Source organism: Clavelina lepadiformis, chromosome 1, assembly GCF_947623445.1.
Source record: "Clavelina lepadiformis chromosome 1, kaClaLepa1.1, whole genome shotgun sequence".
NCBI lineage: Eukaryota > Metazoa > Chordata > Ascidiacea > Aplousobranchia > Clavelinidae > Clavelina > Clavelina lepadiformis.
Window position 1 is genome coordinate 19887627 of NC_135240.1, and position 19846 is coordinate 19907472.

General features: G+C 35.1%; 1 protein-coding gene across 2 annotated transcripts; it reads left to right on the forward strand.

Annotated features, from left to right (window-relative positions):
* The first annotated feature begins 4685 nt into the window (after window positions 1–4685).
* LOC143468160 (serine/threonine-protein kinase ULK4-like) lies at window positions 4686–18126 on the forward strand. 2 transcript variants are annotated; one of them, XM_076965183.1, is made up of 29 exons: window positions 4686–4965; window positions 5067–5263; window positions 5702–5801; window positions 8191–8330; window positions 8460–8598; window positions 9522–9623; window positions 9728–9923; window positions 10223–10347; window positions 10600–10732; window positions 10928–11154; window positions 11273–11370; window positions 11483–11619; window positions 11832–11984; window positions 12198–12317; window positions 12663–12849; window positions 12928–13131; window positions 13331–13525; window positions 13613–13740; window positions 13847–13998; window positions 14576–14697; window positions 14818–14958; window positions 15150–15273; window positions 15375–15534; window positions 15664–15813; window positions 15910–16073; window positions 16170–16357; window positions 17068–17211; window positions 17408–17554; window positions 17674–18126. In XM_076965183.1, the coding sequence occupies exons 1-29, from the start codon at window positions 4701–4703 to the stop codon at window positions 17854–17856; spliced, it is 4521 nt and encodes a 1506-aa protein (XP_076821298.1). In that variant the 5' UTR covers window positions 4686–4700; the 3' UTR covers window positions 17857–18126. The 2 variants fall into 2 exon arrangements, with proteins under 2 accessions (XP_076821298.1, XP_076821305.1); XM_076965190.1 differs by having other exon boundaries at window positions 4782–4918.
* The last annotated feature ends 1720 nt before the right edge of the window (window positions 18127–19846 follow it).

Consider the following 19846-nt stretch of genomic DNA (forward strand, 5'->3'; position numbering starts at 1 on the left):
CATCCTTTACGAAATGGCCTTACTTTAGGCTACACACTATAGAGAGGTAAGCTACCAAGCAAATTCCCCAAGTTGGGGACAATGTCTCCCTTCTTAGAATTGCTTTCGGCAAACCATTCCTGGCTGAAAATTCGCTGTGTCTACTAATTTTAAAGCTACTATGCACGTATGCACTCACGTACTTAGATTGTTAACGTAATAAAAGAAAACTAAATGCAACGTCAAACTAACGGTCAGTTATGGAACAGCAAAATTACAAAAGAATTTAAAATTGGGGCTTCTATTTCTTTCAATTAAAATAACTTAGACCGAAGCCTCCAAGTTATCTTGTATCTTATTTAATGTGCAAAGAATGGCGGCAAGGAAGTGGTATTAAAAGCTAAATTCTACTTTGTGCCTCTTTGTGGCTCAATGTAGCTAATGCAATGTAACATCTTGAGAAGTATCCTGTCCTGGGAGTCCGCTCAAGTAGCTTATCGTTTCGCATTCGGCCTAAGGATCTGTTAGTTGTTTATATTAGAGGTCTAATGAATTAGCCTACTGCTAATGATTGACTATGACTCCTTTATCAGAGATCCCCTTTGGAGTCGTAAAATGTGATTTTGGGGTCTTGAAACAAATTGAATTTTTATAAGTAGAGATTTGTTTTGTTAATTTTTAAATATTATATTCCATTACATGGCTCTTTTATTACTATAGGCTTAGTAGCCTACAGTTGCTTTTGTGGGTTATGTTCATTTGTATGATTTCGTCAAAAATAAAAATACCACTTGAGATTTGTGAGGGGACGTTTATTGTTTTAATATCATTAACGTGTAGGCTACCCATCAAGGGTGGCATATATCGCAAATATCGTAGTGGTGTTTTGACATTTTTTAAGTAAGGTGTGGGTATTTAGCGCCCACTAACGCAACAGGCCTTAAAAACAGAACCTTTCAATCACGAAGAAAAATTGAATTACAATAAAAATAACTGCGACAGATCACCGATATTTAGTTTGAAACTTTTAGTTGTTTTTTAAATTTACGTTTTAACTGTCATCGATTCATGCACGCCTTCTTCCATACACGACCAGGATATATTTGGCAGTCCATACAGATTTCATGTCATATTGAAACGAAACGGTTCCAGGTCGTTTCAACCCACGGACGATTCAACCCCGGACGATTCAACCCACGGACGATTCAACCCACGGATGATTCAACCCGTGGACGATCCAACCCGCGGACGATTCAACCCGCGGACGATTCAACCCACGGACCTTTCAACCCACGGATGATTCAACCCGTGGACGATCCAACCCGCGGACGATTCAACCCACGGACCTTTCAACCCACGGACGATTCAACCCGCGGACGATTCAACCCAGGACGATTCAACCCACGGACGATTCAACCCACGGACGATTCAACCCGCGGACGATTCAACCCGCGGACGATTCAACCCAGGACGATTCAACCCAGGACGATTCAACCCGCGGACGATTTAACCCGAGGACGATTCAACCCACGGACGATTCAACCTTTCACGTACTATTGGCTTAGGTTATCATCAAGTTACTTTGTAGCCAATATTATGAAAGCTAAATAAAGCTAATATGTAGGCCTAAGCTAATATAAAGCTTTTTGTGTTTCCTTTTTTTTCTTTTACCACTTCTTGTTAGCATTGGTTGTACATCAAAACACTTATTGTTTTCTGCTTTCCAGCAAAACCTTGAACATTGTTGTTTTGCCCTATACAGTACTTTGCGTACATTTCTGTCTACGCCTGCTATTATTTTTTGTATTGACCCGTGTAGATCGGTTATTAACTTATTATATAAAATGTTCTCCTTTTAGCATTAAGTTAACATTTTTGAAGTTTTTGAAAAGACAAAATGCATGATTTAGTTAGCTTTCGACCCACGTACGTAAATGTGTGTATTTATTTTTTTGCATGTACACAAATTACAGATATTTTTATAGACACCTGTTTATTCATCGATTAATTAGAAAGAAAGTTGTTTTATTTACAGGCAAGCTTAAGAACATGAACCTGAGCACACACAAAGCACGTATAAAACACAAGACTGAAAAGGGTTAATTAATACAAACGGAAGTAGAACAAAGTTACAAACGTTAATTAATTAGCACATATGAGCGATTGCACGCAGATACATCAATTTATCTGGCTCATTTGAATAAGTGCAAACCTTTGCCGAAAGTCTGTGAGCCAAGTGCGTGTAATATTTGCTTCGTGGTCGGTCCAAATTAACAACTGCTGCGTTTTGAGCACCGAGCCGTTGTATCGCGATATCGCGTTTTATACCGTCCAGAAATGACCAAATGTTCGGATGAGAACACAGTAATAGTGATTTGAGGGCATTGTGAAACCCTTCTGTGCAATTTGTTGCTTTGGGCTGTCGTCGTAATGATTCCACAACGAAGGGGGAAATCTAGCCTGTCGTTGATGGCGTCCTGTTCTTGGACCACGGATATAATTGCTTTCAAAGTAAACTAAAAGATCGTTGCAGGCTACCTCGTCTGGAAATGTGCTGGCAAGTTGTTCAAAAATACTCTCCAGGTCAGCGACTGCAACAAAAGACAATGCAGACAGCGACTTCACTAACATTTGGAAGATGCCGTCGGTTTCATACCTGGTTTTCAGACCGAGTTCGTTTACTTTTCTTAAAACGGACTGAACCAAATGAAAATAGCAACCGGAAACGGTTGCTGAAGGATATTCAGACCTAAACGCATTTATAGCAGCGATTTGAAAATCCAAAAGAATTTTATAGGACTGTGCCATTGGACGTATAATCCTGAGGGCTTGCAACATCTTTGTATACGTTTCTTGAGACTTGTTGGGCAAGAGAAAGTAAACTATAGGTCGATAACTGTGTCCAACCTTGCAGTGAATTGTGTACAGCTGGAAGAAGATGCCAGGAACGACGTCGAAAGTTCCATCTGCGATTGTGACATAATAGATGAAAGAAATTGTCGGCAACTTAGATCTACCAATGCCACCTAGAGAAGTAATAACTTGTGTATTGTAAAGCTCAAACGGCTATGATTGTTATTGCATTTTAAAATCAAAAATCTTGCATGTTGCTAACTGAAAAACGCTATACTGATAGTCTCTACACTGTCTACAGCAACTTTCTAATCTAAAGCTGCATTTAAAATTGACAAAACGCTTTTCTAGTGTTGACTTTTTTCGTTTCTGCGTATTAAGATTGACAACTTGCAGTTTCAAATGCAATGCCTTCACATCGTGACGTCATCAGACGCGCTGAAAGGCCTTCCCTCTCTTGGTGGCTTTGGTTCTAAGTAGGCCTCTAATTTGGGGCACTGGAATTGTTTGCGGTACAAAAAAAGAGAAAAACGGAAGAATAATATTACAAAATGGTTACAAAATTACAAGTTTAATAGATTTTGACCTAAAAGAAACAATTTGACCGTATTTTGACCTAACGTAACATTTTGACTTTATATTGGCCTAATAACTTCTATACTACACGTCGTTATAGTGGTAAAGGCGGCATCCGTGCCTGATAACGAACTGCGTAGACGTTTTTGTAAATGGGTTAAATCGCCCGTGGGTTGAATCGTCCTGAGTTGAATCGTCCGTGGGTTGAAAGGTCCGTGGGTTGAAAGGTCCGTGGGTTGAATCTTCCGGGGTTGTATCGTCCTGGGTTGAATCGTCCGTGAGTTGAAAGGTCCGTGGGTTGAATCGTCCTGGGTTGAATCGTCCGGAGTTGAATGGTCCGTGGGTTGAATCGTCCGCGGGTTGAATCGTCCGCGGGTTGAAAAGTCCGTGGGTTGAATCGTCCGCGGGTTGAATCGTCCGCGGGTTGAAAGGTCCGCGGGTTGAATCGTCCGCGGGTTGAACCGTCCGTGGGTTGAATCGTCCTGGGTTGAATCGTCCTGGGTTGAATCGTCCGGGGGTTGAATCGTCCGGGGTTGAATCGTCCGTGGGTTGAATCGTCCGACCACCAAACGAAACAACATGATATTTCAAGCTCTAAAAGCTTTAAATTAATTATTCATACGGCTATGCTAGTAGATTTTTTTATTTATTTATCGAAAAAAGGAAAAGCGGAGTTAAATTAAATGCTCAAATTCAACTTTATTAAAGATTTTAAAAAATGCGGCAATACATTTTGAAATATAATTTACCGCTTGAATTACTATACAAACCTCAAATCAAAGAAGTTATATGGGGAATGCCCTAATGATAAGCGTGAAATTTCTTGTTGGTCTTACATTATTGACTACTGTTACACTGTAAAAAATCTTTTCTAATTATAAGTCAGTGAGACAATTTAGACTAACTATAAGCCATACTTTTCGTTGGAAGACTAATTATTAGTCTCAATTGTCTCACTGACTTATAATTAGAAAAGATTTTTTACAGTGTAGGCCTAGCGATAGACTAGCTTATAATTAATATAGCCAGTATGGAAAGGGAGTTTTTTTTGTATACCAGATAGCTACGTTGTGCACCGGACATGTCCAACGCTTTCTTTCCATACGGGACTTAAAGTGAGATCGATACAGGCTTTTTTATAGGTTTGAGATATCTGTAAGGTTTAGTGTAGAAGTGCACAACCAAATAACGTAACAGTTTGAATAGCTGAGGCCTATATAGTACACAAATATATCCTGTGGTTGTACACACTTTTGTACTAGACCCTATATGTAGATGTTTAGATAAGCAGTATGATATGTAATTTATTTTCGGCATGCCTCAAGTACTTGACAAGCTTTTTTATGGAGGAAATTTTTTGTAATAGCACTTCAGAATGTATATACACCTGGCTGGTTGTAAGATCTATGGAGTGGCGTGACTGTCGTGGCCACTCTGTTACCCCATACGTCGGTGCCTATGGTTGCAGTTATAGAACGACCAGATTTATAATGAAGCAAAGCCACGTTCGGTATCTATCAGAGCATGGCACTGCCGTTGTAGGGCTCATTTTGCAAAGTATTAACAGTACTTGTTTCAATAATAATAATACAGTATATATATCATTTGTTGACATTAATCTGTTAGTACAATGCTACCAGTAATAAATTTGTTTTTAGGAATGAACGATGGTTGCTTTGAAAAAATTTATTATTGCAATATAAAAGCTGAGCACAGTATGGAGAATTTTATTTTGTATGAGGAAATTGGAAGGGGGACAAATTCAATTGTATACAAGGGCAGAAGAAAAGGAACAATTAAATTTTTGACAATTCTATGCATAGAAAAAGAAGAACGTGCTGCAATTACCAACTGGGTAAGCTTTACAAACTTGGAAAAATGCAGATATGTTAGGTCCACATTTATGATTTTATTTAACAAATGCCTTATGCCAAGGGTCTTTCACCTTGTTTTTTGCACTATCTTCGGCATGTAATTAAAAAAAGAAAATTGTTCACCAAATGGTAAAATCTTTGTATGTTTCAATAATGCACACATGAAAGAGGGTTACAAACCAATGGAAAACAAGATTTTTCCATGTGTCAATTAAGGGTATGACCTGTAAAAAATTCATAATTTTTCGAAATGGAAATTTTTAGATTTTATTGTTCATTTTCCAAATTCATTTCATGAGTAGATACGATACACACCTCATTAGAAATTTCTTTGTTACGCAACGATGTTGTACCTAATTAAATGATATCGCTAATTGCATTGTGAAATGCCTGTTAATACAAACCTACTAAATTTACAGGTAAGGCTTGTTCATGAAATTGAACATGAAAATATTGTCAAATTTTATGAATGGTATGAAACAAGCAACCACCTATGGATGGTTGTGGAACTCTGTACAGGTGAGTTGTTTCTGTCTCGGTTAAATAGTGATTTGTACTGGCTTTATGACAAATTATACATTGCTTCGGCTGCTGAACAGAATTAGATCATAAAATAAAGTTGTCATTGAAATAAGGTAACCAAGCCAATCAGCAATGTCAGTTTTTCAAAAACTATGCTCCAACAATCATACAGCATGTATAGGGATGTGCATTTTAGAATATCAAATCCTTGAGAACTGAATCCAAAACTATTCGATTCTTATTTTTGGAACCGATATTAATCTGATTACAATCATTGCGCACAGAGGTTTTCATTTACCTCGTATAATCTTTTTGAAAGCGATTATTATACATGGTTTCACTCAACGAGACTTTCAACTCAACATTCAACTCAACATTCACTTAACCATGATCGCAATTAATGCATCGAATCGCAGCGAAGGAAAAAAGGCAACAAGTGTATGTGCGATGGCACATGCGTTTGAATAAGTTTGTGATAAGAGGAATGAACGCAAATGCAATGGCCATTGTTGTATAAAGCAATCAAGGAAGATTTGAACACCTCTAAACAATGTATTTTTAAAGACACATTTGTATAGAATGGTCCGAAAGTCTATTTTCAATTACACCTTGCTTTCATGAATTTTTTATTTTGTTAGGTTTATTAACATTTGCATGGTGATGCATAGTTCAATGCAACATTACGATAAGAACAAATTTAAAGTCTGTTTAGTTCTGCTTTCAGTTACAATACTACTCTAATTAATATCACGAATTTGTAAGAAGTTCGGTCTTAGCAGATAAAATAAAACTACTCGCCAATACTGCAAAGCCGTCTTTGTATCAAATTGGGTTATATTGGAATGCAGTTACTATATTAGAAGCCAACCTTTCTGGAAGTTTCTTAATAAGATTGCTGACAAATACACTCAAGATAAAACAACAATGTAAACAATGTTGACCAGATGTCACAATACTTATGCACATCATTTCTTGTTTTTTCTGTTAATATGTTAATATTAATTTAATGTTGCTGTTAAAGATTGCGTCTAGTTTTGAAAGATCCTGTGTAATTTGAGGTCAAAGGTTGACGCCATTTATTGCAAGTAAAGCCAAGTATCTAAAGTAAAAAGAAAAATGAACATTCAAATGGCGACATCCTTAAATGTTCTATTTAGATAAATGTATTATGATATACTGTAAATTTCTTGAAAAATGCCCAAATTAACTATCCTCGGTCAACAGTATGGACAACTATCAGCAAGAGTTTCATAAAAGAACCTTTCATGGTCTTTCATACTAGATATTTGTGAAAAAAAGTGCAATTTTTATTGGTTTAGAACTCTTCAAAAATAGGATTTGAAATTCTAAATTATTCTACTTTGCACATCCCTAACCATTGTATGTTTATAACAAAGGACAAACTTTTGTTGTTTTAAATGATTTACTTCCTTATTGCAGTTGTTATTTCTAAATTATTGAAGTCTTTGTTTTGTTAACTTTGGTTACCAGTGTGTTAAAAATGTGTTTGCACATCACCTCAATACTTTCTTTTATATATATTTCAGTAATTTCATAAAAGATCATTAATTGATATTTAATTATATTATTTAATTATTATGATATATTATGATCGGTATTTAATTACGAAAACATATAGAATAATAGAATGTTCTTCATTAAAATCTATTTTATTGAACAACAGTCTTCAAGTTTTGTTATATATATATATATAATTAACAAAATACAACTCAAATCTTTAAACTATTTATCTGGCAGTTATATGCGAAATTGCTACTGGTGAGTATTTGAGCCTTTAAATGTGCATTTTTAAAATCACGATTTATACTTTACCCATTAAAGCATCAAACATGTCTATATCAAGCGTCTTAGAATTAAAGCTTTGTTTTTTGAATTGAACTAAGATGCCATATCATAATGGTTGAATAACACCATGCATGACAAGTTTTACACATAGAAACTATAAATTATTATTGTTACCGTATATATTCAATTGTAAACGGCTACTTACAAAGTTCTTTCTATTATCATTTTGCCACTTAGTTTCCTGTGTGGTTTACATTTTGTATCATACTGAATATTTATCTGGCAATTTTTGTTGGACACACTTTTTCAACAAAACTCTTTTCTATGTCATAGTTTCTCTGTTATTTGTAATAATGTTATAGAGAATAGACTCTAAGCTTATATTGCTGTGGCTATAGCGTATGTTCTATTGTGGCTTACACTCAAGTAAGTATGCACAATTTGCTTTGCACCTGTTGCATCCACATAAAAGTTTGTTTAAAATTTCTTAGTTTTTTGAGAAAACAGTGTCAATGTTCATTTAACTACAAACAAGCGATCTTACACATTGGACTAGTCTGTTGCAAACTTACTTCTTCAGGTGGAACGTTGGAAGAAGTGTTAAATTTTGATAAATATCTGCCCGAGGAGACTGTCTGTAATTTTGGAAAAGACATTCTTTCTGGATTGCATTATCTGCATAAACATGGGATTGTGTTTGCAGACTTATCTCTAAGAAAGGTACTAAAATTGATTTAAAATCTTTATGTTGTTATCGTTGTAAACTAAGTAATTAATAACACTATGTTGCCAGCAATTAATCGTTATTTTAATACTAAATTTAATCTTTCCTAATCTATAATTGCATAGGTATTGTTGGATGGCCCAGGCAATTTGAAGCTAACAAATTTTTGCACAAGCAGACTTGTTGATGAAAATTTGAAAGAAATATATATGCAAGCCACGCCAGAAGAGATTAAAGATGAAATAAAATATAATGACCTAAAAGGTAACATGTGCAAAGTGCGTGCATTATGTGACAGCAATTGGTATTTGAACTAATGCTGCATACTTTAGTATTTATATTGGGTATTTGTAAAGTTATTATGCAATTTTAATAAATTTTAACTCAAGGTGATTAAAAGACACACTTTCAATCAAAAAAACATTTTTTTACCAACTTTTCTGTTAGCCTAAAAAATTTACTTTGACCAGTAACCACCACTTGTTCACATCACATTCAAGTTAGTTTTGGCCATCATAGATAACTTACTTGTTCAAATGATTTGACTTCATAGTCCTGCCAAAAAGGTTGCTTAAGTTTTTTTTATTTCTTGAAATAAACCAAGTTAATTGGTCGAATTAAAGACCAAGCTTACTATCACTATCACTGTTAATGTCGTACCTGAATAACCATTTATGAACCATTTGTAACGAAGTAGAAAACGAAATAAAAGATATAGATGTATTAGTTACATTAACAGTTTTCTAAAACTCAATCTAGATATAATTTTGTTTCAGATTTTTGAATTTCAAGTTTAAATTTTTACAAAATTCATCTTCATGTAGACGCTCAAGCAATTTGTACATGAAAAAAAATACTAATCAACGGCACATTTTCATACATATTTCATACATGCATACTTCACATATAATACAACACCAACACCAGGGCGGCACAAAACCTTCAAAAGGGCCCCATGCCGGCCTGCGGGTTGTACATAGCCGACGTAGACTATAACTAATGAAGGAATTTAAAGTGTATGTTTATCATAGCAGTGTACAAAATTTGAACAAGGACTTTATAAAGCTGAACAAGGACATTATAAACACCCTGCATATGTCATAACGTTGTAAAATAGATATTAGTTTATATACAGTAATACTTGAAATTTGATATCGTAATTTAAATATTTTGTTTTTCAAATAAAGGTTTGTTGGAATATCAAGCCCCAGAAGTGCTTAAAGGGGGTGAACCATCCATGCAAAGTGACATTTGGGCACTTGGTGTTCTACTTTATCATCTTTATACTGGTAAATTTTTTAGTTTGTGTTTTAATTTTAATTTTTTACTTACAAACAATGTGTTTAATGTGCTATTAACATTTTGTAAATCAGCATAATTTTTATAAACACAGGTTCACTCCCGTTTGAATGTCAAAATGCTGCTCAACTAATGCAGCAACTTTTGAAAAGCAGCTATGATACAGCTGATATAAGAAACAAGATTGGATTACATTATAGACAAGTCAATAATGGATTGTCACCAGCAAAGCCTTCAGATGATTTTATTGATTTACTTCATCAGATATTTCAAAAAAATCCTGAAAAAAGGTTAAAACTATTAAAAATATTAAACCTTAAAAAGTTAAATGTTTCAATTACATACCGTATCTATTTTTTAAAACTGTATATTTTTAATTTTGCAGTCATATTGATAAATTTTTATTTGTTACATATCATCACTCAATGGCATATAGTATTGGCTTATAAGAACTTCTTATGCAGTTGGTAGTTGCATTGTTATCTGTTGGTATACACTGTACAATAACTTACCATTGCATACTGGAAAAGCATTTTACACAAAAGCACCAAACATTTAAGAATGGTAAACAGCGCTGTGTACTTTTTAGACCAACTGCTGAGGAGTTACTTCAGCATCCATTTTGGAAAGATTTGATGAAGCTGAACACTCAAGTAAAGCCATCTTTAAAAAATAAGCCTGTTAGATCCAATCTGAATGAAACAAGTGGTGGAGGTGATGTACATAATGTTGTGCTCTCTATAGAATATACTCAATATGCTTTCATGGCAACTGTTATGTATGGCATTTGTTGATAAGATTTGAAAGTGTAAAGTTAACATGCACAAAAATGTGCGTTACTAGAATGAGGTAAACTCACATAATTATTCGACTAGGGTTTCACATCTTATCAAACATTTTGGAAATATTTAGTTTTATTAGGTTTATAGTTGGAGCAAAAATATTAATTAAAAAAATGATTTGTAGGAGACACCAGACGGGTTTCTGCCAAATCAAGATCAACTAAAAGTGCAGTTAAACGTGTGGGCTCTGGTGATGGAACACCAAGACACAAAGCTCCAGAAAGTGTTAATGTTTTGGATAGCACATTCACCTTGAGGTAAATAAATGTTTTTTAGTTGATTGCTTTTCATTCCATTGAATTTTACAAGGATTTCAAGTAAGACATGATATTGTTCATAATAATTAATCATAATTTCTTTCATTTTCGCTGTTTGTTGCTGTGTAATTTTTTTGTTTTATGTTTATTCTTTCTATGCTAACAAAATTAAGAGTTTCCATTAATTGCAATCAGCTCTCGTCCACATACTGCAAGTTTTTGTGCTCGACAACCGGATGAGATGAATGACAGAAAAGTCACCTCACGCCCAACTACTCCATCATCACTTTTGCAAACTCACAGTATTTCCAAATCCCAATCTGAAATCTCTAATAAGTCTTACGTAAGAAATCAATCAGTTGTAGTATCACCCCACAAATCTGATGACCTGAAGTCTTCCATATATACAGAAATTCCTGAAGGTGTGCATAGAATGGTCAATTTAATACAAATAAACATTGGCTTTATATTTGTGAACAGTTATTTATTAAGAACCAAATTAAAATATTTTTTAGTAATTTAAGTTAGTAATTTTTGTAGAACTAGAGCAACCGACAATTCAGCCTTTGCAAGATGTTGCTGAACTTATTTACCACGATTCTGACTTGGAGTTGTGTATAATTCAAGATAATCCACAGGTAATATTTGATGATTAGATATTTTAGAATACAAAACTCTAATATAACTGTGACAATGACAAATTTATTGACTTTTTGTGATGTTTACCCAAACAATTTCATATTTTTCAAGGTTAAGAAAGTGGAACCATTTAAATGGGACCCTAAATCTCTTCCTTTTCAAGCCCTGCTTTCAGTGGACAGGGTCACCTCTGAGGAAATGTACAGTCATTTGAAACAGGTTTTGCAAGCATTGTTACAACCTTCCAGGTAAATGTTACTAGAGTTGTAGTTTCAGTTTACCAATAAAACATGGAAAAGTTAGGACACAAACTTTAGGTTTACGATTAAACCTTGATCATAGAATAGCATTTTATAATTTACCAAGTGCTGTTGAAAATGAAATAGTTTTGGGTTGTTTTAAATAATATATTAAACCACTGATTATAAGACTATGTGTAGCCTAATAATTTCTTTGATAGCACAAGTCAGCTGCGTTCGAAGTCCAATGTGATGTCCTACCTGGGTCAGTTGTGCACATCAAGTTGTGCAGTTGCAAATTTTATCATAAATTCACAAATCTTATCTCAGTTAGCGTCTTTGCTCAAATCTTGCATTCAACAGTCCCCAGACATGTAAGAGCTGTTTCTATATATTATGATGATGATAGGCTTTCAACAATGAATTTATTCAAAAAATTATTCTATCATAACATTGGTGTTTTGATGCGCTTTGATGAAGTGTTTTTGTAAGGTTTTCAATTAGCAAAAAATGATACTGTTTTATTTCGATATCATGACTTCATACATGTTGTTGATGAAAAATTGATATTTTATAATGTATACCAGATCCAGTAAAGCTGCTCGTGTCATTGGGATAGCTGCATCATGTGCCACTGAACTTGAGATTTGCACCCGAATATGTGACACATTTACAACTCTTACTGAAGCATTACGTGAAAATTTTCGGTAATTATCCTTATCCTTATTTTTAATTATTCTTAAGTTGTATCAAAAACTGCGAAAATCTTGGAAAGATTTCTAAAATGTTTAGAAATGTTTTGTTAACGGAAAAAAGTTGTTTCTATCATTCATCAAGTTGATGGTAAGTTTAAACAGTTTAACATTTTATGTTCCTGGATCATCAGATGCTTTAAGTAAGCACAATGAGCAAAATTGACAGATTGTTAAGATTACATTTAGAATGATGAAAATGTAAATTGTTTTTATTTTAGAACATTCCTACTATTGCCAGTGACATAACCAGGTCAGCTTGTATACCATAGATTGCAATATTATGATGTTCGTTTCCAGAAATGTCCGTGCTAAACTATCCCTTGTGCCTGCAATTGGACAACTTCTATATCTAGTAAGTGAACAAGAAGAAGGCGGTGCAAACAATTTGACAGCAGATGAACAGCGGCCACCATCGCAGCAGCGTACCAACTGGTGTATTCCTCATGTCACTTACAGTTTATTGACACGGTGTTTGAGGGAAGGGGTAAGATAAGACATATGTACAAGGGTAGGGTGCATTTGATGCAAAGGTTTGTTTTTACAATTTTCATTACATTTACAGGAAGATGCAATTGTACAGCACTATGTTTGTAAGACTATAGAGGCAGTTACAACAACAAACAGCCAACATGGAAAGCGGTTTGTTACCGCTTCATCTCAAGGTTCTAGTGGCAATGTATCTTCACACAATGACATTGTAGGTCCTCAACTGTGGACTGTTTCATGCCGAGCCACCAATGAAAATCTAAAGCATGCCAGTCTGTCGGTATGTTTTTCTATTCTATGCTTAAATTCTTCCCTTTTACTAAATTATAAAGCAAAGTCATTATTTGGTTAACTTTGTTCTAAAAATGTACATCTATTACCTTAAGTTTCATGATTTGAACGAGAATAAAACCTAGGCTTCCTACTTCCAAATTTGGCTACATCATGAAGACTGAGTTTTATATTAAATTTTGTATCAGGCAATGTGTCGTCTTAATCGGCTGACAGGAACTGGGTCTGTTCTGCAAACTGTCATTGATCGCATCGGACTGCCTACTGTCTTGTCAACATTAACAAGAGCATCTTTTAAGTGTCAGCAAGCATTGGTGACATCATTAATTGAAACTTTGTATTCTGCACCAAAAGGCCAAGCTACTCGTCTAGCCCATGGAAAAGTACAACCAACCCCTAACTGTCACTTGATGTGTTTTTACATTTGAGTCCTTTATCATCCTATTTAACAACATTAATTCTGTTTTCAGGATTTAGTACCAAGCTTAATGCGGCTTTTGGACAGTCCTTCAGCCATGGTCAGGGCTAAAGTGATATTAGCTCTATTTCTTTTGCTGAAAAGAGATTCAAGCTTACTAACAATAGCTTGCAACAATAGGTAAATTAATTATTTCAGTTATTATGGTGTATACATTGTGGCAGTTTTACAAATCTTCAAGGGCAGAATAAAAATAATTTAAGCAATTTTCTTTGTCTGTATCTAGACTTGTCATGTACATCGAAAGAGAAAGTCGCAAAATATTACCATCTACACCATTTCGGCAAAACGTATCAATGCCTTCCAACACTGAGTATATCCAGTCATGCCTAAATTTGCTGATCCAACATGTTGCTAGACAGACACCTTCTATTGCCGGTATGCTCTGCATGAAAGTAATGCATCATGTCACTATGTATCACTACCGATAGGATGACAACATGAAACTTCATATATGTTGTATGTACAACATATAATAAACTTGATTTGATCAGTGGTATAACTCGGTCATCAAGCTCCAGTCACAAGTCAATTGATGTCATCTAGTGACACCTTTTATGACCCAAGTCAAAATTCTGTAGATGTCATTTGAATCATTTTAGGTCCTTTTGGTTAATGACCCTCAAGTTGAGGCAATTAATATGTAAAGCGCAATCAAACAGAAAGCAAACATATTGTTTTTCTTGAAAAAATACTTTGTTCAGGCAAAGTAAGGTAAAAGAATTTTTGCACTCATGCTAAAACTACAGCAACAAGATCTCAAATCTGCCGAGGTCAAATTGAGTCAATTCAAATGCTCACTTGGCAAGCCATTAAAAATATGACTCAAGTTAATGAATTGGCTCAATTTATCACAACTCTCATACATGTACAAAGCTTTAGCTTGAGACTAAATCCCTTCACCTTTTAACTTATTTTGTGTTCCACTTTTGTAAATTTACATCTGTATTTGTAGCTTCCTGTATCACTATTTTGGATGAAACAATAGTGAGAAAGCACCCGTCCTCTAATCAAGTCAAACAACTTCGTCAGATTTTACCTACTTGCCTTATACTACAACATTTTGTCACTAGCCAGGTTACGATTTACTTTTAAGTATTTATTTTAATATTTTGATTATTTCTAAATAGACATTTATTTTTTGCAACACGATTATTTGAATCGTTAAAGCTTAACCTAACTATTTTGGACTTGTAGGTTTTTAGGTCACAAGTTGTAGCATCTGATTTCATCATACAACTTGGCCTTCTTTTATCTCATGCCATATTGTTCTTGAAAAAGTCTCCACAGTCATCTGCAATCACTTCATCTGTTGGAGAGGAAATTATTAGAAAATTTGTGAGAGTTATTATAATCTTGTGTATTATTTTAGGTTTCATTGTTATATTATCTATTGTTGTTGGCAGTGGATAATGATTAATTGCAAGATGAAGAACGAATTTTTTTAAAGTAAAGAAAGTTTACCAAAAAAGTTTAATGTATCAAGTTTATTTGTATTTTGCTGATAAATTGTGGTAATATTTTGCCAGGTTGACACGGTACTTGCAATTGTTGAATGCTTATCGCAGCATCCACTTGTACTGACTCAGCATGCCGACTCGTCTATGAACTCATTAGTACCTCATCTTATTATGTTGCTTGGGGTATACGGAAGTATGTTTGTTTCTCTTAATAAACTACAATTTTGTAGTTACTTAACATCCTAATTAATGATTTTTTGCGTCATAACGCCATTGCTATTGATATAATTTTAGATACTGATTCACAAGCAATCTGTGTAAAACTCTTAAGTGATGTCCTTGGAACCCTTCTTCACTTTAGAGCCATTAACATTGAGCAATCAATACCAGAGAGTCCTCTGCAAACTCCACCAAGTCGTGGAAGCTCTCTCTCATCAAGACACTCTCGTTTCAGGTAACTCAACGTGTTTTAATCAAACTGGAGTACAATTTTTAGATATTAGTACAAATCATTTACCTAATATCAGTGGTAACTTAGCATGCTAGGATGAAACTACTTCTCACGTTGAATTGCTATATTTAGACCAAGGCCTGACATCCCTGATGAATATGGAATTCAGGAAATAATAACAATAAACTTGATCCCCGAGTTCCAATCGTTCCTCACTGCACGTAATCCCCTACCTACACATGGAATAAGACTTTTGGGTATCTTGTTAGAACATTGGCCAAGGTATGGAAAAATGCTATAAAAACCACATTTTGAATAAGGCGTCGTAGTATCAAGTTAATCTGATCTATAGCAATGTTATATGATTTATATTTTTAGTTTGACAACATCTTTATTCTCCCATGGCTTGGTCCCAGTTTTACTAAGTCTCTTTGAAAAGCTTCAGTTATCCTCACAGTCTTACGCAGCAGGATTGATCATGGTTCTCAGTTATTTTATACAAACGGACAATGAGAACATTGCAAAGAAGATGTATGAAAATGGTAAGTTTTTGTGAAGCCTTTTTGGAAAATTCCTTGCTATAGTGGTAATTATAAACCTCCTGATATCTGGTTTTATTAACAAGTTTATATGCACAGGACTTATTGACTATGTCAGTTCTTACCTTATAAAAGTCCATGGTCAATATGGAACAATACAGGGAGGTTTAGCAGATGACAACTTAAATATTGATGCTGAATCATTATCAGAGGAACTTGGCCAGATGCTAGGCTTGCTAAAGTCTATGCTCGATCGAGTTACAATATATGTAAAGCAAGCTTTACAGGTTGGTTGTAGTCAAGAATATCTTTTTGCGGGGGAGATTAGTGTTTTGGCAGGAAATAGGTCATTGATAGGACTTGGCATTTTGAGATAACTCATGTGACCTTAAGTTAAGATAGGGTAAGGTAATTAATGAACTAAAATATGTCTCTATTATTAATAAAAGGATGGGCTATTTTCATAATTTATCAAGGTTTATAGAAGCAAATAATTAATACACTGGGATAAATATAAAACAGACTTGGCAAATGGTAAGCAACTTGATAAAGTGCATTGTGTGATGTCAGCAAACTTTATTAAATAAATGAAATTAACTTGACTCGAAATGTTTTAGGTTACAGCTTTGGATCACATTGTGTTAATTTTTTTGGAAATGTCACATGTTACATGACGTAATTGTGTTTAAATAAGTGCAATGTGGGTCTTCTAAAAAGAACCCAAGAGCTTTATGTAATAATAACTATACGGAGTAACGTATAGCCCTATTTAATTATATTATGCTTGAAGTGCGAATAGTACTAGGGAATATTGTGCTTGGATCATGTGCAATTGAACGTATCATATATAGATACAAGTTTCAACGTAAAACAATAGCATTTAAAAACGCATTAAAATTAGTTAATACATATCGCCGTGTCATTTCTTGCAAGCATAAAACACAGCCTAAGAATTGTTTTTTCTAGGAAGCTTAACGCTATAACGTGCATCTTTCAGACTCAAAATTCAACTTCAGCTTCAACTAACAGTGCGAGGAGCTTAAAGGCTCAAACAGAAAATGCTGAACAGCTTTTGATTATTCATAAGCCTTTGACGGAACTGCAAGGGCTGTGTGTCCAGCTTCTAAGCGCCGAGCAGGAAGTAAGATAACCAAGTTTTCCACTTTCGAATCGTTCACTGATGATACATTTTTGCCTTTTGGTCGAGTTTTATCACTTGTTCGGCCGTATGAAATTGATTCCAACTACTTATACTTAATAACTTAAGCCGTTGCTACTATCTGTTTGTTACACTTTTGGATCTGGAAAACGATGTTTAGCAAACTGTTTAATTTCAGCTGGCTGACCAAGCTTTGGGATGTTTATCCATGATGGTTCAATTGTATGGTGGCGATCACCCGGATACCATGAAACCAGACAATATGAATTGCCTTGCACATGTACTTTCCAATTCGACACCAAAAACTCAGCGTATTATTTTGAAAGTATTGACATATGAAAGTATTCTTTTGAAAGTATACACATTTGAAACACTAACGTCTTTGTTATTTCCTCCGCACGAAATAGTATTCAGGTTATTTTAATTATGCCTTGTTTTTTTCAGTTAATCAGGCGCGTGATCACTTTGAACAAGAATCACAGTGAGAAGTTAGCTTCACCTGCAGGAAGGTTTCTTGTGAATAGCGTCGAATCAGTATTAAGTAAAGCAGAGAAGCGCGCTGATTCATCTGTTTCCACTCTTTCAAATGAAATTCTTCGCTGTATTTTCCCTTCTACGGACAAGTGAGACCTACACAAAGAACCTGCTGGTTGTTCGCCTTTTTGTTAAAGTTGCCTTGTTTTGATGTTGAGCATGTGCCATTTTATCGCTGCGTTACTTATAAAAGCAAGTTTGTTTCTGGATATGCATACTTCCTATCATTTTATATTTTCTTGTGTGCTTGTCTAATTTTAATTAACTGTGATGTTTGGTGTGTTTGCTCCAATCGCAATGTACACTGTATTTTTAGTTTTTGTATGTATTCGTTATGATAAACTCACGATGCTTGGAATGATATTTTGATCACATCGTTTTTTTAGAGAGCAAGATCAAAAATGATAAAGGCACACATAGATAAATAAGACCACACTGTTACACAACTTCAGTGGAGCAGACAAATTAGAATACAGTGTAATGAAACAGCAAGCACATGATTATTCTTTACACTTTTAGCACCCAACTCGTATACACTCACTGGAGACACGTTTAGTTAATTGCTTATCGTTTACTTCAGTGTATTCTCGATGCACAAACATCTTTAAGCGGCGTTATGGTAAAAATAGTGTAGCTTTCACCATCCTGTCCGCTAGACAGCGGCAGGACACCACGTTTTGAGACGTCTCTCCGCGTCAAGTTATGCCTGTGCTTTGGTTCATGTTATTTACCAATAACATAATACCAAGTTAACCGTAGCTGTGGATCAGGAACAGCTTAACAGCACATATATAGGTTATAGCTAAAGTCTTTTTTGCGCTCTATACTTTGGTGACCCCGGTAAGATTGAAACAAAACCTTTCATTGGAGTCAGATTAGCAAAGCAACCGTTCAGTTTTGCAGTGTACTGGAATAATAGACTGAACGATCGTGTTCAGAAGGATGTGCCAGGGAATGTGCAGATTTTGACGTGTTGTGCTACTGTTACCGCCATTTTATCCCAAAATGGGAATATTCTTCTTTGCCGCGACAAGTGGCATTCTTTCAACGAAGATCAACATCGCTCCGACGAGGAGTCGCACGGTCAATAGACGTGACGTCGTTTTGTCTGTTTGGGAAATTTTCAGGCATTGCCCAATCTTTTGAAGCATTGCTTCACGGCAGATTAACACACAGGTGTCGATGCCCAGCTCACACGAAATCAACCTTCTGAAAAGCATTACCGTATTGTATAGTTTATACTATAATACGGTAACGTACTACGTACACTGTAGTTTTGATGGGTCGCATTTGTCATTAACTTTTCATCGGTCTGCATAGTATTGCATAATAGGAAATTTGTTTAAACTAGTTCGGTACTTTGGGGGTACTCGGTACCGGTACTGTTTGTCTAAAAGATGCTGCTGCAAATGCAATGTTTGCCGCTATTATGCCCCGGTAAAGATTACTCCAGGTCAAAACATATGTGACGTTACTCGCTTGCAATTCTACTTTGGCATTTCTAGATTAAAAAAGATCAGCAGATGCTAAAATTGGTATTTAAAGGATAATTAAACGTTTTTTTGCAAACATACTTGTTAAAATTATGAAAAAATCACGTGAAAAGTACCGAGTACCGGGAATGATTGAAATTTCTTGAAAAAAATATTTCGGTACAGAGATTCGGTACTGAAAAAAGTACCGCGGCGCAATAATTTGGCACTATACTACCGCGGTATGGGTATATCCTACTTTGGTTTCCACACGTCGAAAATCGTCGACTAACGATAACTTTCTCTTTACTGTTTCCTGCCTCCCGCTGTGTTTTCATTATCTGTGCTCCATTTCCTACTCCTATGTGCTGTCTCTGGAATGAGCTAGCCAAATCGTATGACGTGTTTAACTTTATTGTCTAAATTTTCCCTGTCAGTTCTGTAGTTTCATTAATTAATTAATTAATTATCTATTGATGCATTGCTTCCCCTCATTGAACTTTTTCGAAGCAAGGTAAGTGTTTTGTAGCGTTCACCATCTTGTCCGCTAGGTCGCGGCAGGACACCACATTGATTTACCCCAAGAATTTCTGTGGTTTTTCTCTTCATTC